At 40.9% G+C, this 24328-nt stretch overlaps 1 protein-coding gene across 5 annotated transcripts; it reads right to left on the bottom strand.

Moving 5' to 3' along the window:
• Window positions 1–974: 974 nt before the first annotated feature.
• On the bottom strand, window positions 975–24291 carry cacna2d4b (calcium channel, voltage-dependent, alpha 2/delta subunit 4b). 5 transcript variants are annotated; one of them, XR_014117711.1, is made up of 39 exons: window positions 23990–24285; window positions 23358–23746; window positions 21793–21874; window positions 20387–20503; window positions 19459–19518; window positions 19017–19179; window positions 18737–18868; window positions 18598–18658; window positions 17904–18054; window positions 17642–17716; window positions 17074–17163; window positions 16739–16852; window positions 16324–16402; window positions 15754–15887; window positions 15238–15255; window positions 14782–14940; window positions 14616–14690; window positions 14437–14523; window positions 14264–14335; window positions 12747–12808; window positions 12310–12377; window positions 12071–12116; window positions 11688–11785; window positions 11497–11590; window positions 11165–11257; window positions 10948–11078; window positions 10620–10688; window positions 6938–6999; window positions 6504–6518; window positions 6222–6266; window positions 5736–5798; window positions 5033–5103; window positions 4789–4864; window positions 4386–4438; window positions 4221–4276; window positions 3848–3868; window positions 3247–3364; window positions 2124–2869; window positions 975–1910 (listed from the first exon to the last, which is right to left on the bottom strand). XR_014117711.1 is itself a non-coding variant. In XM_027024547.3 (38 exons), the coding sequence occupies exons 1-38, from the start codon at window positions 23471–23473 to the stop codon at window positions 1818–1820; spliced, it is 3300 nt and encodes a 1099-aa protein (XP_026880348.2). In that variant the 5' UTR covers window positions 23474–24291; the 3' UTR covers window positions 975–1817. The 5 variants fall into 5 exon arrangements, 2 of the variants coding, with proteins under 2 accessions (XP_026880348.2, XP_081555569.1); XR_014117710.1 differs by having other exon boundaries at window positions 23358–24285; XM_027024547.3 differs by lacking the exon at window positions 15238–15255 and having other exon boundaries at window positions 2124–2206; window positions 2754–2869; window positions 23358–24291.
• Between the last annotated feature and the right edge of the window lie 37 nt (window positions 24292–24328).

The following is a 24328-nucleotide window of genomic DNA, read 5'->3' as shown; positions in this document are numbered from 1 at the left end:
ATGACATATTTAGGGGATACACATTAAAGGAAAACGAATGGGGTAAACGTTTTATAGTCATCCTCTATTTGCTGTTATTTGTTGGTTGTTATAGAAATCAAGTATTCGTTAGCTGTCAAAGAGAATGGAATAATGCCTATTGAAGTTTAGGTTAGATTAAATTTTCTGCGGCAATAGAACTGATTTTAAAACTTGAGAGTGGCTTGTGCGGGTATGAATCGAGAATCAAAACGGGAGCTTTTGTCCAGCAGGTGGCACTGTGTTTTGGCATTTTCTATAAGCTTAATTTTTCAAAATTGGATTGTCTTGTACGGTTAGCCATGTATAGGAGAACCTTTTCAGAATTCCACTATACCCCGGACAAACTTTAGAAAGAAAAAAATTGAGTACAGTTGACATATGTTTTACTCAAGAGCCTAAAGAGCTGAACATTTGGAACGTTGTTTTTAAAGGGCTCGGGATACAGCAAGCGTCAGGTTAATAGTTATCGTCACATTTAAGGAATTACATAGGATTTTGCCTTTATTTGTTTCCTTTAATACAGTCTTCAGATATGACAAATGCAATAGACAGAGCCAAAATAAGTTGCAGCTGTAAGTAGAGACCATTGATTTTCTCCAATATGCTTCCCAAATCTTGTATTAAGTTGTTTTATAGACCTATTTAAACCAAAACAACAGCCGGTTTCAATTTTATTAGATTTTGGCGTGAGGTAAAGAAAAATATCTTACCTTTAATTAAAACCTATCCTAATAAATAGCAATTTCCCAAAATTGTGGTTACCGCCGCGTGACGACATTACAATACATCGTGTTAATATAAATGATAAAATTCCCTTGCGTCTCACAGCGAATGTGATGGACACTCTGAGCACTGATAGATATGTTCAGCGCGAACAGGCGTTACAAGGCTTAAATGTCAGGGTACTTCACATTTAAGTTCAAACTGCAGAAAAGAACCCCAAACCTACTCAATCGCAATTAATATGCAACGTATTTTACTTATTACTTGAATACAAATTCAAAATCACACGGCCATGCAATTCTGTTTAATCATAATTAGAACGATTAACTCGTTCCTTTCCATTAGTTCAAGCAATGTAGTCTAAAAATTGTAATTGTGACCCATTGGAGCCAATTAAAACTACAGGCATAAGCCTAATTTTAGCACTAAATGTTTTGTGATATTTATTTTCTACATACGTTTAAGCAAACAACAGCAATAACACTGACGTATAATGTATGCTATATTTAAAATAAAGTTTTTACGTGTACTCATAATAGTTCTTCTTTATGATTCTATATATGATGATATGTGTGTTATGCGTCATTTTCGTCAACTATAGCATGAGTTTAAAAAAGTAGCCCATAATATCCTATACCTGGCCTAGCTTATAATATCCTATAAAAAAAATTGTAAAACCGACTAAAAATCACAATACATCTTTATCTCACCTGCATAATTTCGGAATTTCCATAACAAGAAAAAAAAAAAAGCTTACGTCTCTTTGACGTCACCTGCTGGGTCACGTAAACGTCCGTTGGAAAGCAGTAAAATAGTCTGCAGTGTCACCTGAAGACCAGTAGAGGTCACCACAACATAGTTGAGCAGCTGTGAGTGCCTTCATGAAGAGGACCTGATAACTACACCCAAGTTCATATCCTCAAACGTTCTTCTGCTGCAGATCATCATTGCAAGAGTGAAAGTAAAGACTGCAGTGATAAACTAGCCTGTTTTTGGTTGAACTGTGCAGCTCTGCTGCTGATCATAATCCATAGGCGTGTCCGTGACTCCTGGAGGCTGACTGTCTTTTATAGTCACTGCAGAGTCAATGATGTGACCAGAGACAGGAAAAGGAGAGCCACTGATAGGGATATCTCACATGCTCCACCACAATCCTCTGCATTTTCCTATGATTAAGAGCAGAATAGGACATTTTCACAAGTCATGACTCATCTTAGATTGCATAACTAGCATTCATTCATATTTGCATTATGACACTATATTATGAAAACAATATTAATGCTGTATACTTTTAGTTTATTTTCAGGAAAAAATTGCTAAAAATGAAGCTGGATTAACTAAATGTATTTTAAGGGTATTTTTGATTGTGGAAGGTTTACATGAGGATGGTATGCATGACAGGACTCAGGACGTCTTCGCATCTTCTGGGACTTCATCCTGTTGCATTTCACCGTGGTGTTATGTTCAGGGAGTTAAGGCCAGCACGTTGCCATGACAGCACCAGCAACACCTTGAGTCTTATAGCATCCCAAATCTACATCACTTTGAATCTTAAACCATCACAAACCTTCACCATCTCAGACTCAATATGTGAAGCAAAACAAACATGATCTCTTAGGAGAACTAGCATGTTTTTTAGTTTTAAATAAATAATCTCTATCATCTCTGGGAACTATATATATATATATATATATATATATATATATATATATGTGTGTGTGTGTGTGTGTGTGTGTGTGTGTGTGTGTGTGTGTGTGTGTGTGTGTGTGTGTGTGCGCGTGCGTGCACGCAATACTCTCTGCGTGCAATTATTTGAAATAGAAGGACCAAATGCTTTCACATCAGTGTGACCCTAAGCAGTGTCTTGTCCTGACTAAAAAAAACCCCAGCACACCGCCAGTTCCCAAAATACTTCATTAAAGTATCACCCGATCCAGCTGAGCAATTCGTCTGCAAGCTGGTCTACAGGCCCACAGGGCACTTCAGTTACACAGTGTCAGGGAGGATATATTTGACCTCCCTGGGTGTGAGAGTGATGGGGGCGTACTGGCGGGAGCAGTCGCAGTCTGCCTGCACCACGAGCATCACCAGGTTACTGTTCACCACATGCTGGAGCACAAACATCCTGGGAGAGCAGGAAGAAAGGCAACAGTTCAGCACATGACATACTCCTGCAAAGGCACCCAGGGGGCACAAAATGCAAAATCATTTTTAAATTACTACTTAGAAATACATTAATATTCTACTAATATTCTATTATTTAATATATAGAACTATGTTAGAACTATGTTGCAGTCAAGCAATACAATTTACAATATAAAGTAAAGATAAGAAATACATATTTATATAAAATATAATTACATCATTATTATGTAATTAAAATTCTTTTGCGTGAGGTTTTAATTGATTTAACTGCCCAAACTGTGTGAAACCCCAAAGCCTGTTCACTATTCCTACCTCCTGAGTTTGGAAACCTCTCAAATAGCAGACGCATAGACTTACTTTTGACAGCGACCACATTTGATGATGCTGTTGGTCTCCCTAATGGAGGCATCATAAACGAATCCGGGGTACTCAGTGTTACATGCCACCATGGATTCCACCTTCTTCTGCTTGTGTGCTGGGAGACACGTGAATTTCAGTCAATTCTGTCAGTTTTGATGTCACAGTGATGTTGAGAAAATATTGACATGACATCACATTGTTGTGATATTCTTTCAGAAATAGTATTATATGAAAGAACAATTATTGGTGTTCTATGAATTTGCCAAATTGACTTAGTTACAAAAATCCTTCATGTGTTTAACTCACATGTCAGTAATTCAGTCAACACAGGCAGGTACTGCTAAATTGTAGCCATATCTTAATGAATTACACAAAGCATTTACATATTTATTCACCAATATGATATAACCCGAGGATTTATTTATGGTTGGTTTAAATAAGCTTTAGCTAAAAATGTGGACTTCAAATCACCAAATTAACACTGTACATAGGAAATGTGTGTTTGTACATATACAGACACACATACTCACTCATCCACTCACTCAGTCATCCACTCGCTCATGCAGGTTAATGCTACAAAATGAGAAAAAGCTCTTACATGCATGGTACACAGCCTTGGCTATGAGAATGCGGGACATGGAGTGGCAGACAGCAGTAGCAAGAGGGCACAGTAGGAGAGTGATGATGGGAACAAGAAATTACATCAAAAGAATGACATCAAAGGAAATTATATCAAGCAAGAGAGGCAGAGTGCAAAAGTTGATAAAATATGGTGTTATAGAGGCAGTTCAACAGAATACTGATGTTCATATGAGCTGATAAAGTACGCATAAATCAACACATTCATTGCAATTATGTACTGGATAATTGCTTTACTGGTTTCTGCATACACATAACAAACATATCCACTGCATGTCACTCTTCCTATCTGAAAGAATGAAACAGCGTGTATAGTTAATGCTGCAGCCTACCATCTGCCAAGTAGTCATTATGCCATAGACTGCAGATGTTGAACTCCAACAAAAACCTAGAAAACCATGAAAGCAAGGAAAAAGTGTATTTGACACAAGTTCAACGGCTGCAGGTTCCACTGGCAAGTGGAAAAAAAAAACACAGCTAGCAAGAGGGGCACTTACAGCACCAGGTTCGAGATGAACCACTTAACCGCCCCCATCAGGCCATGGAAAGGCTGCGGAGGGTTGAGGTGTGAAGACGTTAGGTGCTCAAACAGTTTGTCATAACAGTTATAGCAAATACCTCCAGAGCTTGGTCTGTGTGAGGCAGGCTGTGTAGGTAGTGTGTCTGCGAGTGCCACAAGTGGTCACTTATACTCCTGAAGACTAACGCTTCTTTACAGGATGGTCCCATCTCCAGTCTTACAGCTATGTCAAATTTATCCATGTGGTGGGGGTGGGGGTGGGGGTTTGGGTTGTTTGTGAATGTTACACGCCGGCTTGCTAGGCAGGGAATAGCCATTATGGACATCTACAGGAGCATTAGTGGCAACACTTGTGGGGATGTATACTCAGGGACACGCACGCTGAGTGGGGGATGAGCTCCACTGGAATGGTGGTGACTGTTCTTACACATGGCCTGGTAGTCGTACAGAGTCACCCTGCAGACAGTTACACAACAATACTCTGTGAAAGTGCTTTTCTCTCATTATTTAGGGAGAAAGATGACATGGCTATTGAATAATAGAACAAGCAAAATAGGTGTATTCCTCAAAATTATTTTCAGATTTAAATGTATGGCATTTGTAAAACATGTAAAAACCCATTACCTTTGAAACAAGCCTGTTTTCAGAAGCTGTGCCATCACTGAGCCATCGATTTCTCCAAAGAATCTTCCAACCTGTGCAACGGGTACCAAATGTAATGGTGATGCATGTAGAGCTTTCTGTGTGTTTATGTCTGTGTTAGGGCAAATAAAAGCCAGCAAGCCTTATCTTTGATTATATTTTGATTATATGAGTGATTATCTCCTCAGTTAATCCTTTTTTGTATTGCATTTACATCTTCATTTAGCTATTCTATTCTATTCTACTCTATTCTAGTATAGCAATATAACACAAACAATAATAAGATTCAAATCGATTTAGCTAATTCAGTTCAGTTATGTATATGCAGATAAAGGGCAGTTAGACTTTAAGATGGTAAATGCCATATGACCATGAACCATCTTGAAGCCAGCACCTACAACAACTGTAACATTTCATGTTTTGGATGTGGTTCTCCCTGGGTAAATCCTACCTAAATTGTGCTGTGTTCATAGTTCATCTACTTCAGGACCACACAAACTCACACACATGCACAAATCTGTGTGCACATACACATTCACACAAACATGCAATGCAAGATGTGTTAACAGATGCTGATCCTTACTGCTGTCACAGCTATGTTTCAGCATTCCACAATCTGGGATTAAGTTTTGTAAGTGCGCAGTAACCCCATAGTTAAAAATATCATAAGGGATTCCATACTCACATCTGACCTCTCCTTTGAGAATACAACGAAGCCATTGTTGTCCACAAGGTAACAATTAATTTCCTGTCAAAATGAATGCGACATCAAACATTACTCTAAGGCTTTTTTAATTTTTTGATTTTTGATTTTATTATGATTATTTCCATCTAAGATTTAGATGGAGTACTGAAATATAGAACACTCCACCATACAAATCTTTGTTTATATAGTTACTGAACAATCTTAATTTTAGCATTGACATTCTAAAAAAGAATTACATTTTACACTTCCATTTAACTGCACAATTAACTAAATGCAAATGCTTTTTGGCTTCTGATACATCCAACCATACATTATACTCAGAAACACAAAGGATGGTCAAAACATTACTTCAGCAGCATGGGTAAGCAGCTATGGCAACTGTTCATTAACTATATACACTTCAAGGTTATTTAAAAAACAAATGCACTGCATGAAATAAGGATAAAAAGAACCAACTGTACTCACGATGCTTTCACAGTTCAGAGGACATAAACCTTCCACATTACTGCACTACAAAGAGTAAAAGAGAGGATATCTTCATTGTCACCTCTCCACAAGTCTACCAACAGAGTCCCCAGAAACATCCTCATCAGCTCTGCCAGGCTGCACTGGATGCCTTCTGACGAGGACTATGTACAGTGTGTTACCTGAAGTATGCTGCATGCAGCCTGGATGTTTCACTCGTAAAACCTGAAACTGCAATGATGGGAAATGGAGGTAGGGTGTTGCAACATGATGTGTACTTACATCGGTGTCACTGGACTGCCCAAAGAGTAAGACAACAACAAGAGAGAAGGGAAAGAACGATGGAGAAGTTAAGGAGTTTAGAAATCTCAATCTCTCTCTCTCTCTCTCTCTCTCTCTCTCTCTCTCTCTCTCTCTCTCTCTCTCTCTCTCTCTCTCTCTCTCTCTCTCTCTCTCTCTCTCTCTCTCTCTCTCTCTCTCTCTCTCTCCTTCCTTCCCTCCCTCTCTGTGTGTGTCTATGTGTGTATTTAGAATAAAAAGGCTGTTGTACGAAATCACACACAGATGTAGCTTGCCATTACTGCATACTTCAGTCAGGTGAATGTATCAATTTGCAACTCATCTAGAAAAGTCAGATACAGGTACGAATGTTACAGGTACCTCTGCATGCTTTTGCGATAGTGTCATTGCTTCTGAACATGTATTTCACCGTTTACCTGTCTAGCTGTGGCCCACACTCTTCTCTCCAGGAGATCCAATGACATTTGCACTCCAATTGCTAGACATGAAATCAGAAATAAAGTGTGTGAAGCTTCATCATCAGTCTCATTCTAGACTGTAACAAGACCTCAGCAGTACATGTGTCTAGCTATCTTATTCAACATGCATGGTGGAAGAGTTTTTAGTTCACTGAAAATAAAATGTCATACGCATATACGGTTATATACAAATTATGCACAGCACATTTCAAACAGTAACCATTTGTATTGGCACAGCAACAGCAACGCGATGCAGGAAGCAGGGCAGGGAGACTGCAGAGGGCAGGGAGACTGCAGAGGAAGACTGCAGAGGGCAGGGTGACTGCAGAGGGCAGGGAGACTGCAGAGGGCAGGGAGACTGCAGAGGGCAGGGTGACTGCAGAGGGCAGGGAGACTGCAGAGGGCAGGGTGACTGCAGAGGGCAGGGAGACTGCAGAAGGCAGGGAGACTGCAGAAGGCAGGGAGACTGCAGAGGGCAGGGAGACTGCAGAGGGCAGGGAGACTGCAGAGGGCAGGGTGATTGCAGAGGGCAGGGAGACTGCAAAGGACAGGGAGACTGCAGAGGGAGACTGCAGAGGGCAGGGAGACTGCAGAGGGCAGGGAGACTGCAAAGGGCAGGGAGACTGCAGAGGCTAATCTTAAACTGCTGACCTCTCGTCTCTCCTGCCAATCCTCATCATCTCCGTCCTTCCTCTTTACTCTCTCTTCCTCTCTCTGTTTCTCCCTCTCTCACTAATACGTGGGCAGGTATAGACTTTTTTACTACCCACTGATGGTTCATTTGAGCCACACTGAAAGCAGTCTGTGGGACAGTCTCATTTTCACAGTCATCCACCTGTATGTGTGCAGAATGGCTGAAAAGCAATGGGAGGTCTTGGCACTTCCCTCTAGCTTTCTTTTACACCGTGATTTATTTATTTTTTTTAATATTCAAAATATGCCATTTATTCTTAAATACACCATATACTAAGTATGTAAACTGTGTGTATGTATGTAAACCTATTTAAGTGGTTTTAAAAACAATAAGGATTCTTGTTCTGCTTGTGAATTATGCTCTGATCTGCTTATTAGTACCAAATGGTGAGCAGTTTTTATTACTGATTTAAGTATATTTTTATGCATCATGGCATGGACAAGCACACAATTCTATGAAAATGTAAATAATTGCAATTGCATTCTTGTACCTAAAAATAATTCATCTTTAGGAATTATGGAACCACTGGGCTGTAAGAATTATGGAGAACTTGTTTACTCTCTAATGTATTATCATTTCTCCCCTGATTAATCTGCTGTCACTGATCAGTAGCAATGGTTTAATGTGACAAATGCGTAGTGGCAAAAATCAGGGATGAATGGACAACCAAGGGCGGCACAGCAAGGACACAACACACAAACCATACCCTTTCTCCTTCTTCCTAAAAGGTTCACATCCACACTGCACACTGGTCAATCACTGAAACATTATGAAAGCTGATTTTTAACTCAATTTTCTTCAGTAGAACACCAGCTTTGAGATAAAAGCAACAGTAATCTCAAACTCAAACAACTTTATTTGTTACAGAAACCTTCATAATCACAACAACAGAGCTCTAGACAGCAACAAAACCAGCTGTGGCTGTGAGGTGGTCTCTAAGAAGCAAACGTCCTAAAAAAACACTGCTCAAGACTTAACACTTACACTTAATGATTCAACAATAATGGTATAACACCCCACCAATAGCAGAATATACAGTAGCAGAATACTTCACCTAAAATCTTAGTGTTGGTAGTAATGACTGAAAGGTAACAGTGGAAACTTGAGGATCATGCAGGTGACATCATACTAACTGGGACCCAGTGGGTTTCGTTTGCGTTTAGTCCTCTTAAGGTTTTTGAGCACAGAGTTTATGCCATGTGGAAATTCCCAAATGAAACAGTCCTTCTTGTAGCTCAGGCTGAGCTGCTGAACCTTCTGAGCATGTGCTCTGATCCTGCAACAGCACCCACTAACTAACATTAACTAACCTCACTTCACTCAGCCTCTCCCAAAACAACAAGCACAGTGGATCCTGTCTCTCTCAACAACCTACAGGAATCCAGGAACCACCTCCTTAACCGCTACCCCTCCACCTTCTCCCAGCTCAGCAGTCTGGAGGTTCTAGATCTTTCCAGCAACTTCCTGGAGAACCTTCCATCAGCCCTCTCCTCTGGCTTAAGTTACACCCCAGAGCTGGATTTGAAATGCAACACGTTAAAAGTGCTGAACCCAATAGTCTGGCTGACCTACAGCAACTGGACCTTTCCTTCAACAGCCTGACCTCCCTGCCCCAAGGACTCCTGGGCCACAGGGCCTGGCATGGCTATCGCTGGATAGCAACCAGATGAGGGCCCTGCAGAGCTCAGTTGTGGAGCGCCTCACCATTTACAGCACCTCCTGCTGGAGGGAAACCAATGGAACGTTAAGTGCTCAAACGGTGGAACCAATGCACTGCAGCCTAATGCCACTCAGACACTGGCTGGAATAGCTGCAGTATAGAGGGGAATAGTATGCTTGATTGTGCGGTAGCATGAAAAGTCTTAAGCACTATCATGATCATATCTCTCTCTCTGTAGCTAACAGGCACCTGACAGTCCCCCATGGCAGCACCTGATGACCCCCCAGAATGCCCATGGCAGCACCTGCGACCCACGAGCCTGCCGTGCCCACCGTGTTGGTGGCCAAGGTGGTATATGCTGGCATGTGCGTCATAGCTGCATCTATGCCATGGTGGCAGCTTGTCAGTAGAAGGAGCTGCCAGAGGGGAGGGCAGAGAAAAGGGCTCCAGCAGTGGAGGAGAAGGGGCCAGAGCCTGAGCTGGAGGAGGTGAAGGAACAGGAGGTGGTGCCAGCTTTTGACAGGGGAGTACAGGCTCTTGAGTACACTGAGTGGATGGCGTTTTCACCCGAGTTCTGTGTGTGTGAGGAGTGAGACCTGCAAGTACGCCGTCTCAGAACATGGACCATTCCAGGAAGGAAAACCTTATCTGTGATGACAGCCATAAATGTAACAGACTGATTTTAACTATACATGTAGCACAGAGGCATTTGGGGGTCATTCAGTGATGCTACTTACAGCAGTCATGAGTTACAATCAATGTCTAGCCTGACTGTACCACATTGTTGGTTTTGGGGAGGGTCAAGGTGGACTTAAATGCAGCTCAATCAGTGATTTCATTCTTGGGAAATAAATATCTATGATTTACTGCTCTCACCCACTTCAATAAAACCTCACTAAAACCTGCAGCCCAATGGCATCTCTAATCATCTTTTCAGAGGCTTATTCATCAGTGCACTAAGCAGGCTTTTTTACAGGGTAAGACCTCCTAACCCCCACCCCTCTCTCACCCAGACTGACACTAAATATTAACAATTTCCCAGAATTAATGTTTATTCATATTTCCATTTTAAAGAAAAAAAATATTTATATGAATATTGTCATATTGGCCACCACACTTTGTGCATTTTTACAGTTGATAAAAATGTAAGTATATTATGCATGAAAAGTATTTATGTCTATTTTTAAGGATATCTATTCAAACATGCTTTCTTGTGTATTATATTATATTCAAATGAATATTGTGGCAGGAAAGGAATTAGGAGGTTAGTTTCCCTGCTCTCATACCTCCAGCCAGGGCTGTCTTCTTCCCCTTGGTCACAGTCACAGAGGTCACTGCCACGAATGTGTCCTTACCTAGGAGAGAGAAGCCACAAAATTCATCTGCTTTGGGTCCCAATGACAACTTGACCTCCAGTGAAGCCTAAACTCACAAGCTTCAGTTTAAGGCCTAAATCAAAAATTTGGAGCATAAAAGACACTCAAATTTCAGTTGAGAATTACATTTTTTGAAGCCTTATTATGCGCACTGATGTATATACAGTGATTGCGATCACAGTCATCTCAGCTGCACTAAACTCAATTCTCTGTTTCAAATCAATGGTCACACAAGCACCTTTGTTGATGTCATCAGCAGGTATGTAGTAGAAGAACTGTCCCGGTTTGTTTTCAGCTGCCAGGCGATACCAGATGGGGAAGTGGTCCACTGTAAATATGTTTGCCTTGTCGGCTGGGGTCAGGAATTTCCTGTGGGGTCAAAATGTTAAAGTGATTTTGTGAGGGGTTGTTTCAGAAGGGATGAATGGATTATTCGACCTTTCAGGCATACTCACATTCCCTTCTGATCCTCAGCGCTGACGTATCTGACCGCTCGCATGAGACCCGCCCTAGTCCCCAGGAAGGCTGTCTCCACTCCGTCCTCCACCCTGCACAGAGGAAGAGGAAAGAGGAGGGATGTCCAAAAGCTTCCTAACAATCACTTATGACAGATCTGGCTCTCATAAATTCTGGAATGCAACATTGTTCTTGTCCTTACTATAGTACACTCGCCTTACAGTTTGCATTGTTTAGTGGACAGTGTATTTTGCATATGATCTGTGCATTAAAAACCCCAGTTCAGAGAACCTGACAGGCTAATGCTGTCAGAGCCACAAGCATATCTCACCCTGAGTCACTCAGCATCAGGGCTGTCCAATAGGCCTCTAGGGGAGCTGTTACCACAGCATCGAAAAGAATATGCTGCAAGAGAACCTCATCACCTGCAGAAAAATATGTAATTTATACATTGGTGCAACATCAAAGAAGAGAAATCTTCCGGTGATCTGAGACATTAGTGAAGTGTTGTGGAGAACCCACACTCCAGGTCGGGCTCCTTGCCAGTCAGGTATCGCACGACAGCCTGAAGCTGAGTTAGTTTACGGTGCTGGGGGTCGATATCGGTCTCACAGTAGGTCCTAGCAGAGAGAAACCATACATCTCAGTATTGCAGTGCATATTAACCATGTTAACCAGTATAGATTCAGTACGGGTGTGCACCTCTGCACTCATTACACAAAGAGCACAGAAGAGGTATGAATGTACAATGTAGGATAACTATATACACTATGGTTGTAAACACCTGTATATAGTACATAGTATAAAGGGCTTGTATAAGGATTCATAAATGTAATAGGCTAAAATGTCATGCAGAAGTTCACAGACCGTTTCTAATGGTTCATAACGACACTATTGGAACTCACCAACCATCAGCGATGGTGAGGTCCGGGTGCTGAAGGTCATGGAGGCCTGTGGAGAAGAGCAGCCATCAGCTCTGCGCACGAACATTGTCAAAGGCGTTTTCACAGAAAATAAAGGAACTCTTCTCACTCAGCTGATTATGAACACAAATCAGGTTAATTTAGCATTAGCTTAATTTGAAGAACTTTATGTTTTAGGCTAATTTCTCTCTCGTGTGTGTATGTGCATGTTGTGAATGTACCTTCTTCGACAGATACATTTCCGAAGAACATAAACTGGCCATGTCCCCGAGTCAGCACCGTGCCAAAACTGAAATCAGCACACACACACAAACACACACTCATGATTCACAATGCAAACAACACAATACATCCCCATACATACCAGTAAGCACCATTCCAAAACTGAAACCCACTCATGACTTATAACACAAACACAATACACCAACCATACACACCAGTCAGAACCATGCCAAAGATGAAACCCCAGCACACACACATTCATGACTTATAATGCACACAACAAAATACACCATACATACACACTCATACACATACGTGCACAGGTTATATAATGGTAAAACTTGTTACAAAAACAAAAGTCAAATTGCTGGAGAAAAAATATGACACACTGCTACAGATGCGAGTATATAAATGAAATGGCTAGTACCTATCTTACCTAAACGGTGTATCATTGATGGTAGTGTAGAAATAATCATGTTTTAGGAACAAGGGCCTTTTCTGTAACAAAAAGCAACAGAGTGAAAATTCTTCTGTTTCAACACAGTCAGGACTGATTCTCACAAAAGGAATAAACCTGAAGCTCCAAAGGACAAAAGGGCATGTTTTATTTGGCTTTGGTTTAATTTTGTTTTCAGTGTAGGTATGAGGATAGCCATCGCCCATGCAGGACATACACTATATTGCCAAAAGTATTTGCTTGTCTGCATTCACAGGCATGTGAACTTGAGTGACATTCCAATCTTAATTCATAGGGTTTAATATGATGTCGGCCCAACCTTTGCAGCTATAACAGCTTCAGCTCTTCTGGGAAGGCTTTCCACAAGGTTTATGAGTGTGTTTATGGGAATTTCTGACCATTCTTCCAGAAGTGCATTTGTGAGGTCAGACACTGATGTTGGACGAGAAGGCCTGGCTCGCAGTCTCTGCTCTAATTCATCCCAAAGGTGTTCTGTCGGGTTGAGGTCTGGACTCTGTGTCAAGGCCAGTCAAGTTCTTCCGTACCAAACTCACTCATCCATGTCTTTATGAGCCTTGCTTTGTGCACTGGTGTGCAAGCATGTTGGAACAGGAAGGGGCCCTCCCCAAACTGTTCCCACAAAGTTTGAAGCATGAAATTGTCCAAAATCTCTTGGTATGGTGAAGCATTAACAGCTCCTTTCACTGTAACTAAGGGTCCTAACTTTACACTTGGCACAATGCAGTCAGACAAGTACTTTTCTCCTGGCCCTGGCGTGCTATACACCACTGCATCCAATGCTTTGCATTGCACTTGGTGATGTAAGGCTTGGATGCAGCTGCTTGGCCATGGAAAACAATTCCATGAAACTCTCTACACACTGTTCTTCTGAATTCTGAATGTTCTTCTGAATCTGAATGGCCTAATCTTTCATGGCCACATGAAATATGGAGGTCTATAGTGATTGACTCTGCAGAAAGTGGCGACAGCTGCGCACTATGCACTTCAGGATCCACTGACCCCGCTCTGTCATTTTATGTGGTCTACCACTTCGTGGCTGAGTTGCTGTTGTTCCCAATTGCTTCCACTTTGTTAAAATACCGCTGACAGTTGACTGTGGAATATTTAGTAGCGAGGAAATTTCACAACTGGACTTGCACAGGTTGCCTCCTATCACAGTACCATGCTGGAATTCACTGAGCTCCTGAGGGCGACCCATACTTTCACAAATATTTGTAGAAGCAGTCTGCATGCCTAGGTGCTTGGTTTTACACCTATGGCCATGGAAGTGACTGGAACACCAGAATTCAATTACTTGGAAGGGTGAGTGAATACTTTTGGCAATATAGTGTAATCCTTCTGCTGCTTTTTTTGTTAAAGGTTTTTCACAAGACAAGCTTATTTTGCTGGTACTTATTACACAAGTCCAGTTGTGTTGGTTAAGAATATGTGATATTAGTGTAAAATCATCCTCATTGTACACAATCTTGACTCACCCCTTTATCAATGGCTACTTTTACATCTAAAGCTAGAGTGCCTGTCTCTCCTTTCACCATGGCTGTTCTCAACTGGAAGAAAACACATATATATGTTATTAAGAGTCACCGCTTGTACGGCCAACACTATGAGTCAGGGTGTGTGTGTGTGTGTGTGTGTGTTTAGGACTCACTCTCTCTTCAGTGTCTTCCCATTCTGCTTCAGACAGATCCACACTGTTGTAATTGGGTTTGGGCTTCAGCTTCTTTCCATCTTCATACTGTTTAAGAAGAGGAAGGCAAACAAAAGAAAACTGGAGAAAATGTCAGATACGGCTGAGGAGAAGCAGAGTCAGGGCGCAGGTATACTCACTAGAGGTCTTAAATCAGGGTGTGCCAGAATGTAGCCATTGTTTGTAATGAGGAAGGCATAGCCGTGAGCTCCAAGCTGAGAGATGCAAACTTTGTTAATGCCACATTTGTTATGGTCATTGTACTATTCAAACTGCCAGGGGTGAAAGGGGTCCCTGATGCTGTACCTTGTGTCGAGGGGCCAGCATGATGACCTCCAGCAAGGGGATATCAGTTCCCACCACACCAAGCAAAATGCCATGACTAAGTGTCTCTTTTTTCTTGCTGAAGACAGGCATTGCCACTGTGGTCATCAGCAGCAGGCTCTGAGCCATGCTGTTAAAGAGCTATTGGGGAAATAAAAAAGGATTAGCCAAATCCATCTCCTTCACTGGGCCATTACTGACAAAAGCATGTTTCATAAGCAAGGTGTGCAGTTAACCACATTCAACACTAGAGCGTGCTGTAAAACAGCAGGCCATAAGTCTCCCTCTGCACTAGAGCATTTTTCTATAGGCTATCAACTATATCTTTGCTGCACAGACTACAGGGCAGGCTAAATCAGAGGCACTATTAAGACATTGCAGCTCATAGGAAAGGCTTCTGCCATTGTTCATTGATTTAATGTGCTAAAGCCCTTTTACCTCTTTAGTGTTGGGGAGCTGGAGGAAAATAAAGACAGCAAACAAAAAGTAGGGGGGAAAAGCACACATTGTCATATTGACTGTAGCATGGTAGGACAGTGGTAGCTCAGTGGTTACGATATACATGTGGTAATCAGAAGGTTGCCAGTTCAATCCCGACCACTGCCGGGCCCATGAGCAAGGCCCTTAACTCTCAGTTGCTCAAATTGTATTCAGTCATAATTGTAAGTTGCTCGGGAGAAAAGTCTCAGCTAAATGTCACAGTCTTAGCTGCGCAATTGTAAAGCTTTGCAATAAACCAAGGCAAAAACTAATGCACACAGTTGTACATAAAGGAATAACACAGAGCAAAGATCATTCTATTGTTGCCCCAAAAGTATTGCATAGGCTATCCAGGAAGGGCAATATGTCACCCATTCTAGGCCACAGCTTGTCCCATCTTTTGCTCTTCTGCAGCGCGAACACCCCATCGTCCTGGGATGCTGTTGGAGATAGCAGAGCTGCATGTACACTTACCACACTGTCCATATACGCCTCAGTCCAGATGATGTCATGGTCATGGCTGATGACCATGGGGCGACTCAGAACATGAAGATACTCCATGACATTCTCCTGAACATCGGCCAGTGTGTTGATGTGGGTGTAGTAGCCTGAGGCAGATTATGTACAGGGGCAGTGGTAGCTCAGTAGTTAAGGTACTGGACTAGACTAGTATTCAGAAGGTACTGGACTTGTCATCAGAAGGTTGGCGTTTCAAGCCCCTCCATTGACAAGTTAACACTGTTAGGCCCCTGAGCTAGGAATTTAACCCTCACCTGCTCAAGTTGTAATCAGTCACAGTTGTAAATCACTTTGCAAATGTAAAAAATATATACATATTTCTTAGAGAACAGAAAAAAAGATCAGATTGCTTTGAATGGAAAAAGTTCAGTGTTTGTATGGATTTTTATGCTGCACTTCAATGATTGCATGCAATGGTTGTGTTTTAACTCTACTGTCTCTACTACCCATACAAAAAAGTAACATATTTACACCCTGCCACAGTCATTATGTATGAGGCTTAGGAGAAACTTGAGTGAAATTTACCCTTATTGTTGCAGGCGATCCACTTCACATTTTCTGCGAATGTCGTGTCTCGGCCAATGAGGTAAGTGAAAACCCGCACCTGGCGGACATGTGGCAACACTTAATGAAACATCAAACCAGTGGCACAAAAAGAACTTACTGTCTACGTCTAAACTAAAGAAGATTTCGTTTCATTTCATTGTTCTTTCAGCCAAAGTGTAAGCAAAATGCAAATTAAAATGGAAGGTTTATGTGTTGTTTATAAAGCATTCTCATATATAAATGCACCATAGGCTAATCTAATAATGGCCCTTCCAATGTTAGCAATTACTGTAATTAGTTAAATAGTTAAAAATACATTAAATTAAAATCTTTATTTTTCAGGTAACTCTTTCCTCTCTTATGTGTTCTTTTCCCCAGACAGATAGTCTGTTACCTTTTTCTCAGGCCAGTTGAACTCCTGAAACACAGACTGGTAGTCTTCCATGGCTCCATCTGTAATGAGCATGATGGCCTGATTACACAGGCTGCCCTGCACATTCACTGTGGCCTATGGAACAGGAACAGTTAGCAATACAGTTTCCATGTGTGTGTGTGTGTGTATATGTGCATGTGTATGTGTGTGCGTGCATGCGTGTGTGTGTGTGTGTGTGTGTGTGTGTGCGTAAGAGACCTTTTAATAATCCATTATTATTAAAACATCCTTCCTAACACACACACAAGAAACAGGCCCCTGTTTCTGGTACATTTCTGGAAGTGCTGGACACTGACCTCATTCAGCACCTGGAAGGCCTCCTTCACAGCATTTTTCACCTTGCCCTCACCCTTCACCTGCAGTTCCTCCACAAGCAGCTTGAAATGCTGTGGAAGACAACACATTTCCAGTGTCATTTACTTGATATATTTTCTCTGTTTATTAACTGGCACCAACAGTTGTTTACCGTATTATTATGCATGTTCTTTTTAAAACTGTGTAAAATTTATACAGTGTATATAGAAGTCTGATGTTTTATTTGAAGTATATAAAATTACTGATAAGCATATCAGTTGCAAGTTAGCTGACTGAACACATGACTATTGTGTATACTGATTTGAGGGACCATAAAATTCTAAAGTAGACACTGACCCAAAATAAGACACTGGCCCAAAATGAGCCTTTGAAATACAAGACACAACAGTGCGTCAGATCACCTGATGCACCAAAACAATATATCCTAAACTACAAAAAGCATCACTGTTAAAACAAAGTGCTCCTTTTAACTTGAAAAAGCTATAAATTCAGCTTTGGCTGCCACTGGCTTAGCAATTTGTTCTCAGCTGACATGTAAAATCAATTTACCTCACGGTTGTCCAAGTCTGCCTGCACCAATGTGCCCTTGAAACAGGGCTCCACATAATGAACATAATCGGTGTACTGAAGAACAAACATAATGTGTTTAACAAGCTCACATTAAAAAAGAAAAATATAAGTACTATTTTAAAAAATGACTGGTTATTCTATGAAAGGTACTCCTTACTTCCAAGGACTAACAAAATTATTGTTTTAAAAAACTTCATTAGCCTCTAGATTACAGGAACTGTATCCCCTCAAATCCTCTTACTGCAATAATATTGACAAAGTCGTTTTCCCCCAGAGTATCCAGGATGGTGTTGATAGTGTGCTTAGCAATGGTCAATTTGAGACCTTTCATACTGCCACTGACATCCACCACGATGATGAGGTCCTTAGGAGAGGTGGCAGCTTGAATGTACCTGGGCCAGTGAGAGACAGCTTAGGTCACACCTTCCTGCCAAGACAACAGTACCTATGTGCATGTGGTATATACATAAATCACCACTCTACAGCACACTACAGCACAACTTTGACCATGTAGTTCCTGTGCAGTCTCACTCATGCGCTAAGCAAGGGAAGGCAAGCAGACTGCATTGCATAATCACAGGTGTCATCCCTTGTGCAAAGCAGTGTATCAAACAATATATATAACACAAAATACTGATCTGTTTCTTTACAAAAAGACTAATTCTAGCTGAACCACCTTAAATGACTGTTATGTATGGCCATATAAACAAACATTCACATATGGAGCCTATGTTGAGATCCATTAACCTGGCTACTGAGCTGCTAACTATTTAAGGACAGGATTAAAGTCTTTGGGATCAGGACCTTATTGGCTGTGCTGCCACTGGTACAAGCCACAGATATTTTGGGTGCTACACACACAGCTAATCTGCTCTTGTGCCTGGGCACAGAACAGGAAGGAGTACTCTCTGTGGTGCCAGCACAGACTCTCTCACCAGTTTCTGTTCCTGCAGTCAAAGGTAACCACTCCATTTGGATCTGCAATCCACTTGATACCTGATGGTAGAAAGGAAAGTATTTGATAAACCTGCAGTATTAAAATCTCCATTAAAGAGCAGTTTTCACTCACTGTACCTGGATATAGTCTGAAGAAACCAGTAGAACTTCCAAAGAACTGCCATGTGAGCGTCGGGTCCTTCTGGAAGTTACTGATGAAGACATCATTCAGAGCTTCAGACATATACACCCCATTAAGAATGTCGGGGTCTAGACAAAGACCGCAAATGATAGAGAGAGAGAAAGAGACAGACATATATTTGAGATCTTTAAATCATGTAACAATAGCAGTGGTATTTTGGATGTAAGATTTTGTTTCTTTGAGAGGTTCAGATTTTGCTGTTAATTTTTTTTTTACCTTTGTTGTACACATTGGTTGGGACTTGAATGTCACTCATTAGTGTGTTGACTTGGAGTTTGTTAAAATGCTCATTTTCTTCAAGTGGAAACTCTCCACCAAGCTCTATGTAGTTGCTTTCTTCGTCCATCGTGTTTATCAACAGGGAGTTGAAGTAGTCAAACTGTTTATAAAGCAGACAAGCAGAGAGACATTTTTCCAGTAATGGTTTATTATTAATAATCTCATAATTGCAGGGATCTAATTTATAAGCAGTGAAATATTAGTTGAAGACAATTCAGGATTATAAAATACGCTTTGTTAGAATTATTGTGACAATCCAATTACATCCCTGAACTGCAGTTTAACTATGTGATGTATGGCAATTTGGAAAATCAAGATTCCTAAGCTTTTCCATATGCGGCTGATCTTTTGATTTTGGGCCCAATCCTCCAAGCCTCACCTCTAAAGATGCGTTAAATTCATGATATAAATCTGCATCTTCTGCTGTGTCTGCCAGCCGCTGGGAAGAGATCACAGAAGGAGAGTCGCATTCATTAAAGACTCTATATAGAGAGGGTTTTACCCTTTATCTTTCTTATTTACCTAAAACAACTGTAAACCAAGGATGCAAAAGCTTCTTGCAATGATGTAGTGAACACTGAAGGAATTCTGTACGCTGGTCATTCTAAAGATTAGAACTGATCAAACCACTCAAAGTACAAATGGCCCTATTTATTAAACCTGAGCATGCAGTAAAAGTCGCATGTCAAATTTCAGTATTCATACTTCCATTTACTACCAAATAATTATTTTTAAAAGACTGTTACAATAAAAGAAAGGTTTATCGGTATGATCTTTGAACTTTGTAAGCCATTCATGCCAAAGTGAAATTTTTTCAAGTCACTAGCTATCCAGGGACACCAAACCAAGAGTAAAAGGGACCATAGTATTCCTTATCCCAAAGACATTGTGTGACATCAAACAGCATTACTGAGCAGGACTTTGACCAGGTATACCCCTCAGTCCTTTAACTGAGATGCCATTATCAAAATATGATAGTGTTACGTTACATTTTCAACCGTTCATTCCTCGTTATCTCTGCTTTCCATTTCCATTTCCATCACTTGGCAGAGGCCCTTGTCCAGAGCAACTTACAGAAGTGCTTTGTAGTCGCTATCAAATTCATATCCCCATAAGACTACAGAGAGGCCAGTGTCAAGAATGCTATCAAGTTAAAGCCAGAGCTGACTAGAGCGGGCTAAAAGACAGTAAACATTTTTATGCGCTTAGTGACTCAGCAAAGAGGTGAGTCTTCAGTCTTCATTTGAAGACAGCCAGTGTCTCAGTACTGCGGTTGCCTTTCCACCCTTGCAAATCTAATTACTGACCTTAACAGACTTCATCTTGCTCCCCAGCATCTTCTCAATCTCCCCTGCAAACTCCTGGACTAAGACAGTTCCATCTACATCTTCTATCCAGATAATGGGCTCCACATCCTTGAGTTTCTGGTTGAATCAACAGAATTGTTAGACAGTAATTCAGATATGAATGTTGAATATATGAATGTATAAGCATTGTAATATATGGTTTATATACATGCAAATTGTATGTGATGAATGCAAAACATTTAAGAGAAATACAAAAAATAACATGAACTTCATGAAACAATTTAATAATTTAAATCTCTCAGCTGGGCTTGGAAATTTGCTCTGGGCTAGACTATACAGACATGTCAGCAGAGGGATTCAGGGGCAACTGTTTCCTTGGCAAGACTAAATGGGCTAGACAAAATCTCAGATACTCTCCATTTGACAAAATGAACCTCCGAGTTAACTGCATCACAAAGATGAATTAAAACAAGCATCTGAAAATCTAATCATCTCCCAACCTCTCCTGTGTTGCTATATTCACTCCATATGCTGCAACTATGTGTCTGTAAGATGAATGAGTCTGATTAACATAATGTAGCCAATTATGGAGTTTTGCAAGAAAACCTGTGCAGTTCATGCACTGTATGAATTCTAGAATTTCTACATTTGTGCTGCAATGTTGGCTCAGCCAAAATAAACACATAAACATGAAATAAACACAATCTCTATGTTTCTAGTTAAAAATATGAGGCATAGGAAAAGTTGACTGAAAAATAGTATTATCAAGTCTTCAATATAGAAATTAGACATTCCGCAGTAAAACTAGCTTAGGCTTGTCAAATCCTCTCGAGAATTGAGGAAGGAGAACAGAGCCATAAAGCAGAACATTAGATCCTGTTAGCAGTACTGCTATATGTCTGTGGCGGCCAGCTCCCAGACCATCCCTGGGAATGGAGCCAGTCCTGAAGCATTATGATGGAGGCACTGGGATCCATCATGCTGGATTTTACTTTAATAAGAAGTCAGAGAAAAAGCCTCAGTGTAATGATGAATGCCACTTGGCCCCGTCATAGCAATGCGAACCAATGGCATTCAAGCATAGGACAAATAATTGTAATGGCATAATTATTATGGATAAATCCCGTGGAGTGTTTGACCTGCAAGCATTAAAATCTAAACTGACATAATGTTGTCATAGCACAACTAGCACCAAAAGAGAAGTAAATTTGAAATCAGCCTAATCTAATCTGAAAGTATCAAATGAGTGGCAATGGAAAAGTTTACAGAGAAGATTATAAAGAAAATGTCACCACATGGACACGAACCATGAGACCTAGTACATATATGAGGAGTCTGAATTACACCGTCTCCTGTTGTTCCTAGGGTTAGGGCCTGATCATATGAAACATGTCTACCTGACTTACCTTCTGTAATACTGCAGCTCCTGAATATTTTAAAGCAACTGCATGCAATTGCTCTGAAATGCCATTGGCCCATTTTTGAACCCTGAGGGAAAAATTAAAGTGCTCAATGGACACGATCAACATGCTTGTTGAAAAATACATCTTTCATGTGTGTCAAACACCTTGCAAGGGTCGTGAATCCATAGCTTATTCAGAGTGCAAGATATAAATCTTTTCCTAAAGCCATTCTCAGCCACAGAAGATATGAGGTGTTTGCCACACTCAGGAGACAGCAGGACCTCGCAGAAATGTAAGAGGCTGTTTGTTTTGCTAAATGCTGTTGGGAATATGACTGAATGTATAACAGAAGACGGCTGGCTGTATGTGATGGATATCTTGGCAGGGTTTCCGGTTCTGCCTACAAACTTATTGTCACAATCGATTCATTGATCAGAGTATACCTACATCCATTTTCAGCAGTGCATCTGAATACATCTAGATGTTAAGTCTGATATTTAGATGCAATATTCTTTGAGGCATATAATTAAAAACATCTATAAAGGTTTATTTAAAAACATCCTTTATGTATTTAAGATTTAAGACCTCCAACTTAAGAGTTCTGCTTTACAAAGATTTTTTATCTCTGTAATTTGAGCCCAAATTCAAGCATTATTACTGATTTAAGGACACACAAATCTAAAATTCAAGAAAACTAAAATGCAATTAAACTGAATTCAGTCAACTCACTCAGAAAGACCTGATCATGTGATGTATACAGTAATTTAGCCACAAAATGAAAGGTTATCATGGAACCCAGCCCAGGCTTGGCAACTTATTGGATTGTGATAGCATTACAGCTTTACAACTAACCAATTACAGACCCAGACAGACAGACAATGACTGGAAAATATTGGGAAAGTGATTTAACTTTTGTGTTTATGAGATTCAGAATTTGCATTAAGTTGCAATTATATTAAGATTATATTATCGGCCAAGTACACCAACAAGACACGACTGTGCATGTAAAAGAGGAAGGCATGAACAATGTTAGTTCCTGTCTCCATGTGGGGAACCATATGCCCATCCATGTGCTGACCCGAGAGTCTGGCTCCTGCCCAGAATCATATTAACCAGGGCAACATCCAGCATAGCACCATAGGTGCATCCTGGAGTTGACAATCTCCAGACACTCCTCTCTACTACCGCTATAATACCGGATTTATTTAACATGCTGTTGAGCCAGTTACCAATACACCTCTCAGAAATCAAGCAAATGTAAAACTCTGCTAGACTGAGGGTGATTCTGATAATTATGAGTGACTCATCTTTGCTTCACAGAATATAAAATACAAAGTACAATCATCTGGCAATCAATTGCTTGATGAGTAATATTACTTTGCATCATGAGATTTTATCATTTTCTGTATCTCACTGCAGATACAGAATCTGGTGAATAGCATTTGTCCCAATAAATGGAGAGAAATCCTTTTGATCAAGGAAGTACTACAATTACTATTGTTTGTGTTAGTGTGCATTGTACTTCTTGCGTGCTAAAGAAGGCCAAGATGAACATTTCTCTGTCTTACGTTTCTGGTGGGATCTTCATCTGTGCCATGGTCAGGAGCCAGAACCAGGCCGAGTGAAGCAGGAAGAGGGTGACCCACGAAGGCTCCCTCCTGTGAAAGACAGTGCCAACTGCCATCCCAGTGGAGTGCCCCTTGCGTCTGCTGTAGTCCTGGAATTAACCAGCCACCTGGTGAAACTCAGGGATCCGCCTGTGCTGCTGAAGTTTTGGCCCAAATCTTATCCACAAGCTCACATTTGTTCATGTTGACCTGACCAAGGCTTTTAAACCTCTCCCAGTCAGAGCTTCAGACCATCAATTATGCCGTTGACTTGGTGTGCTGGTCTGAAACAGGTGCTCCTCGTTCACTGTTTGGGCCCAAATCTGCTTTAAATGATCCGTTTCATCATTCTTCATTGTGAAAGGGAAGGTCAAAAAAGAAAGAAAAATCAATATACCAGGCTATCCAATCTGCCTTTCATCTTTTTCCATTTATTTGCAAATTGAAGAATAAATCCTTGTTTTCACAACGGTGGTAGAATACTTTAACTCTAGACTATTACTATCCAGGATGTACACATAGACCAATATGAGAACAGATACTGCATTCCACATGCAAGAGTTATTAAGCATCTCTAACAAGCTGGCACTCACTTCTAAAATCCACTGCTTTGCCTCGTAATCTACTTGGATTAGACTCTCCTCAGAAAGCGAATTTACAGGCTAGAAGGAGGAGAATGGGGAAGTAGGAGGGAGGAGGTTATGGGGAAGAGGCTGAGGATTGGGCCAATTAGAGAGCTGTTGGCCCAAAGAGGATTAGTAGTGACTTCTGGAGGCAGGCCCTTGTCTATCCAATCAGTGCAACTGAGCAGCAGGGTCTCCTGGGGTGGGACGGTTGATGAAAAACAAGGACATCTAGTGGCCACCTGATGCTCCTCTCACTGACTGCAATAAAGAATTTCATGTTAGACTGAAGGGAGGATGAGCTGCTGA

This window comes from Electrophorus electricus, chromosome 16, assembly GCF_041902795.1.
Source record: "Electrophorus electricus isolate QZ-2024a chromosome 16, ASM4190279v1, whole genome shotgun sequence".
NCBI lineage: Eukaryota > Metazoa > Chordata > Actinopteri > Gymnotiformes > Gymnotidae > Electrophorus > Electrophorus electricus.
The sequence above is the reverse complement of the archived record's forward strand: the minus strand, read 5'-3'. Positions and strand labels throughout refer to the sequence as shown.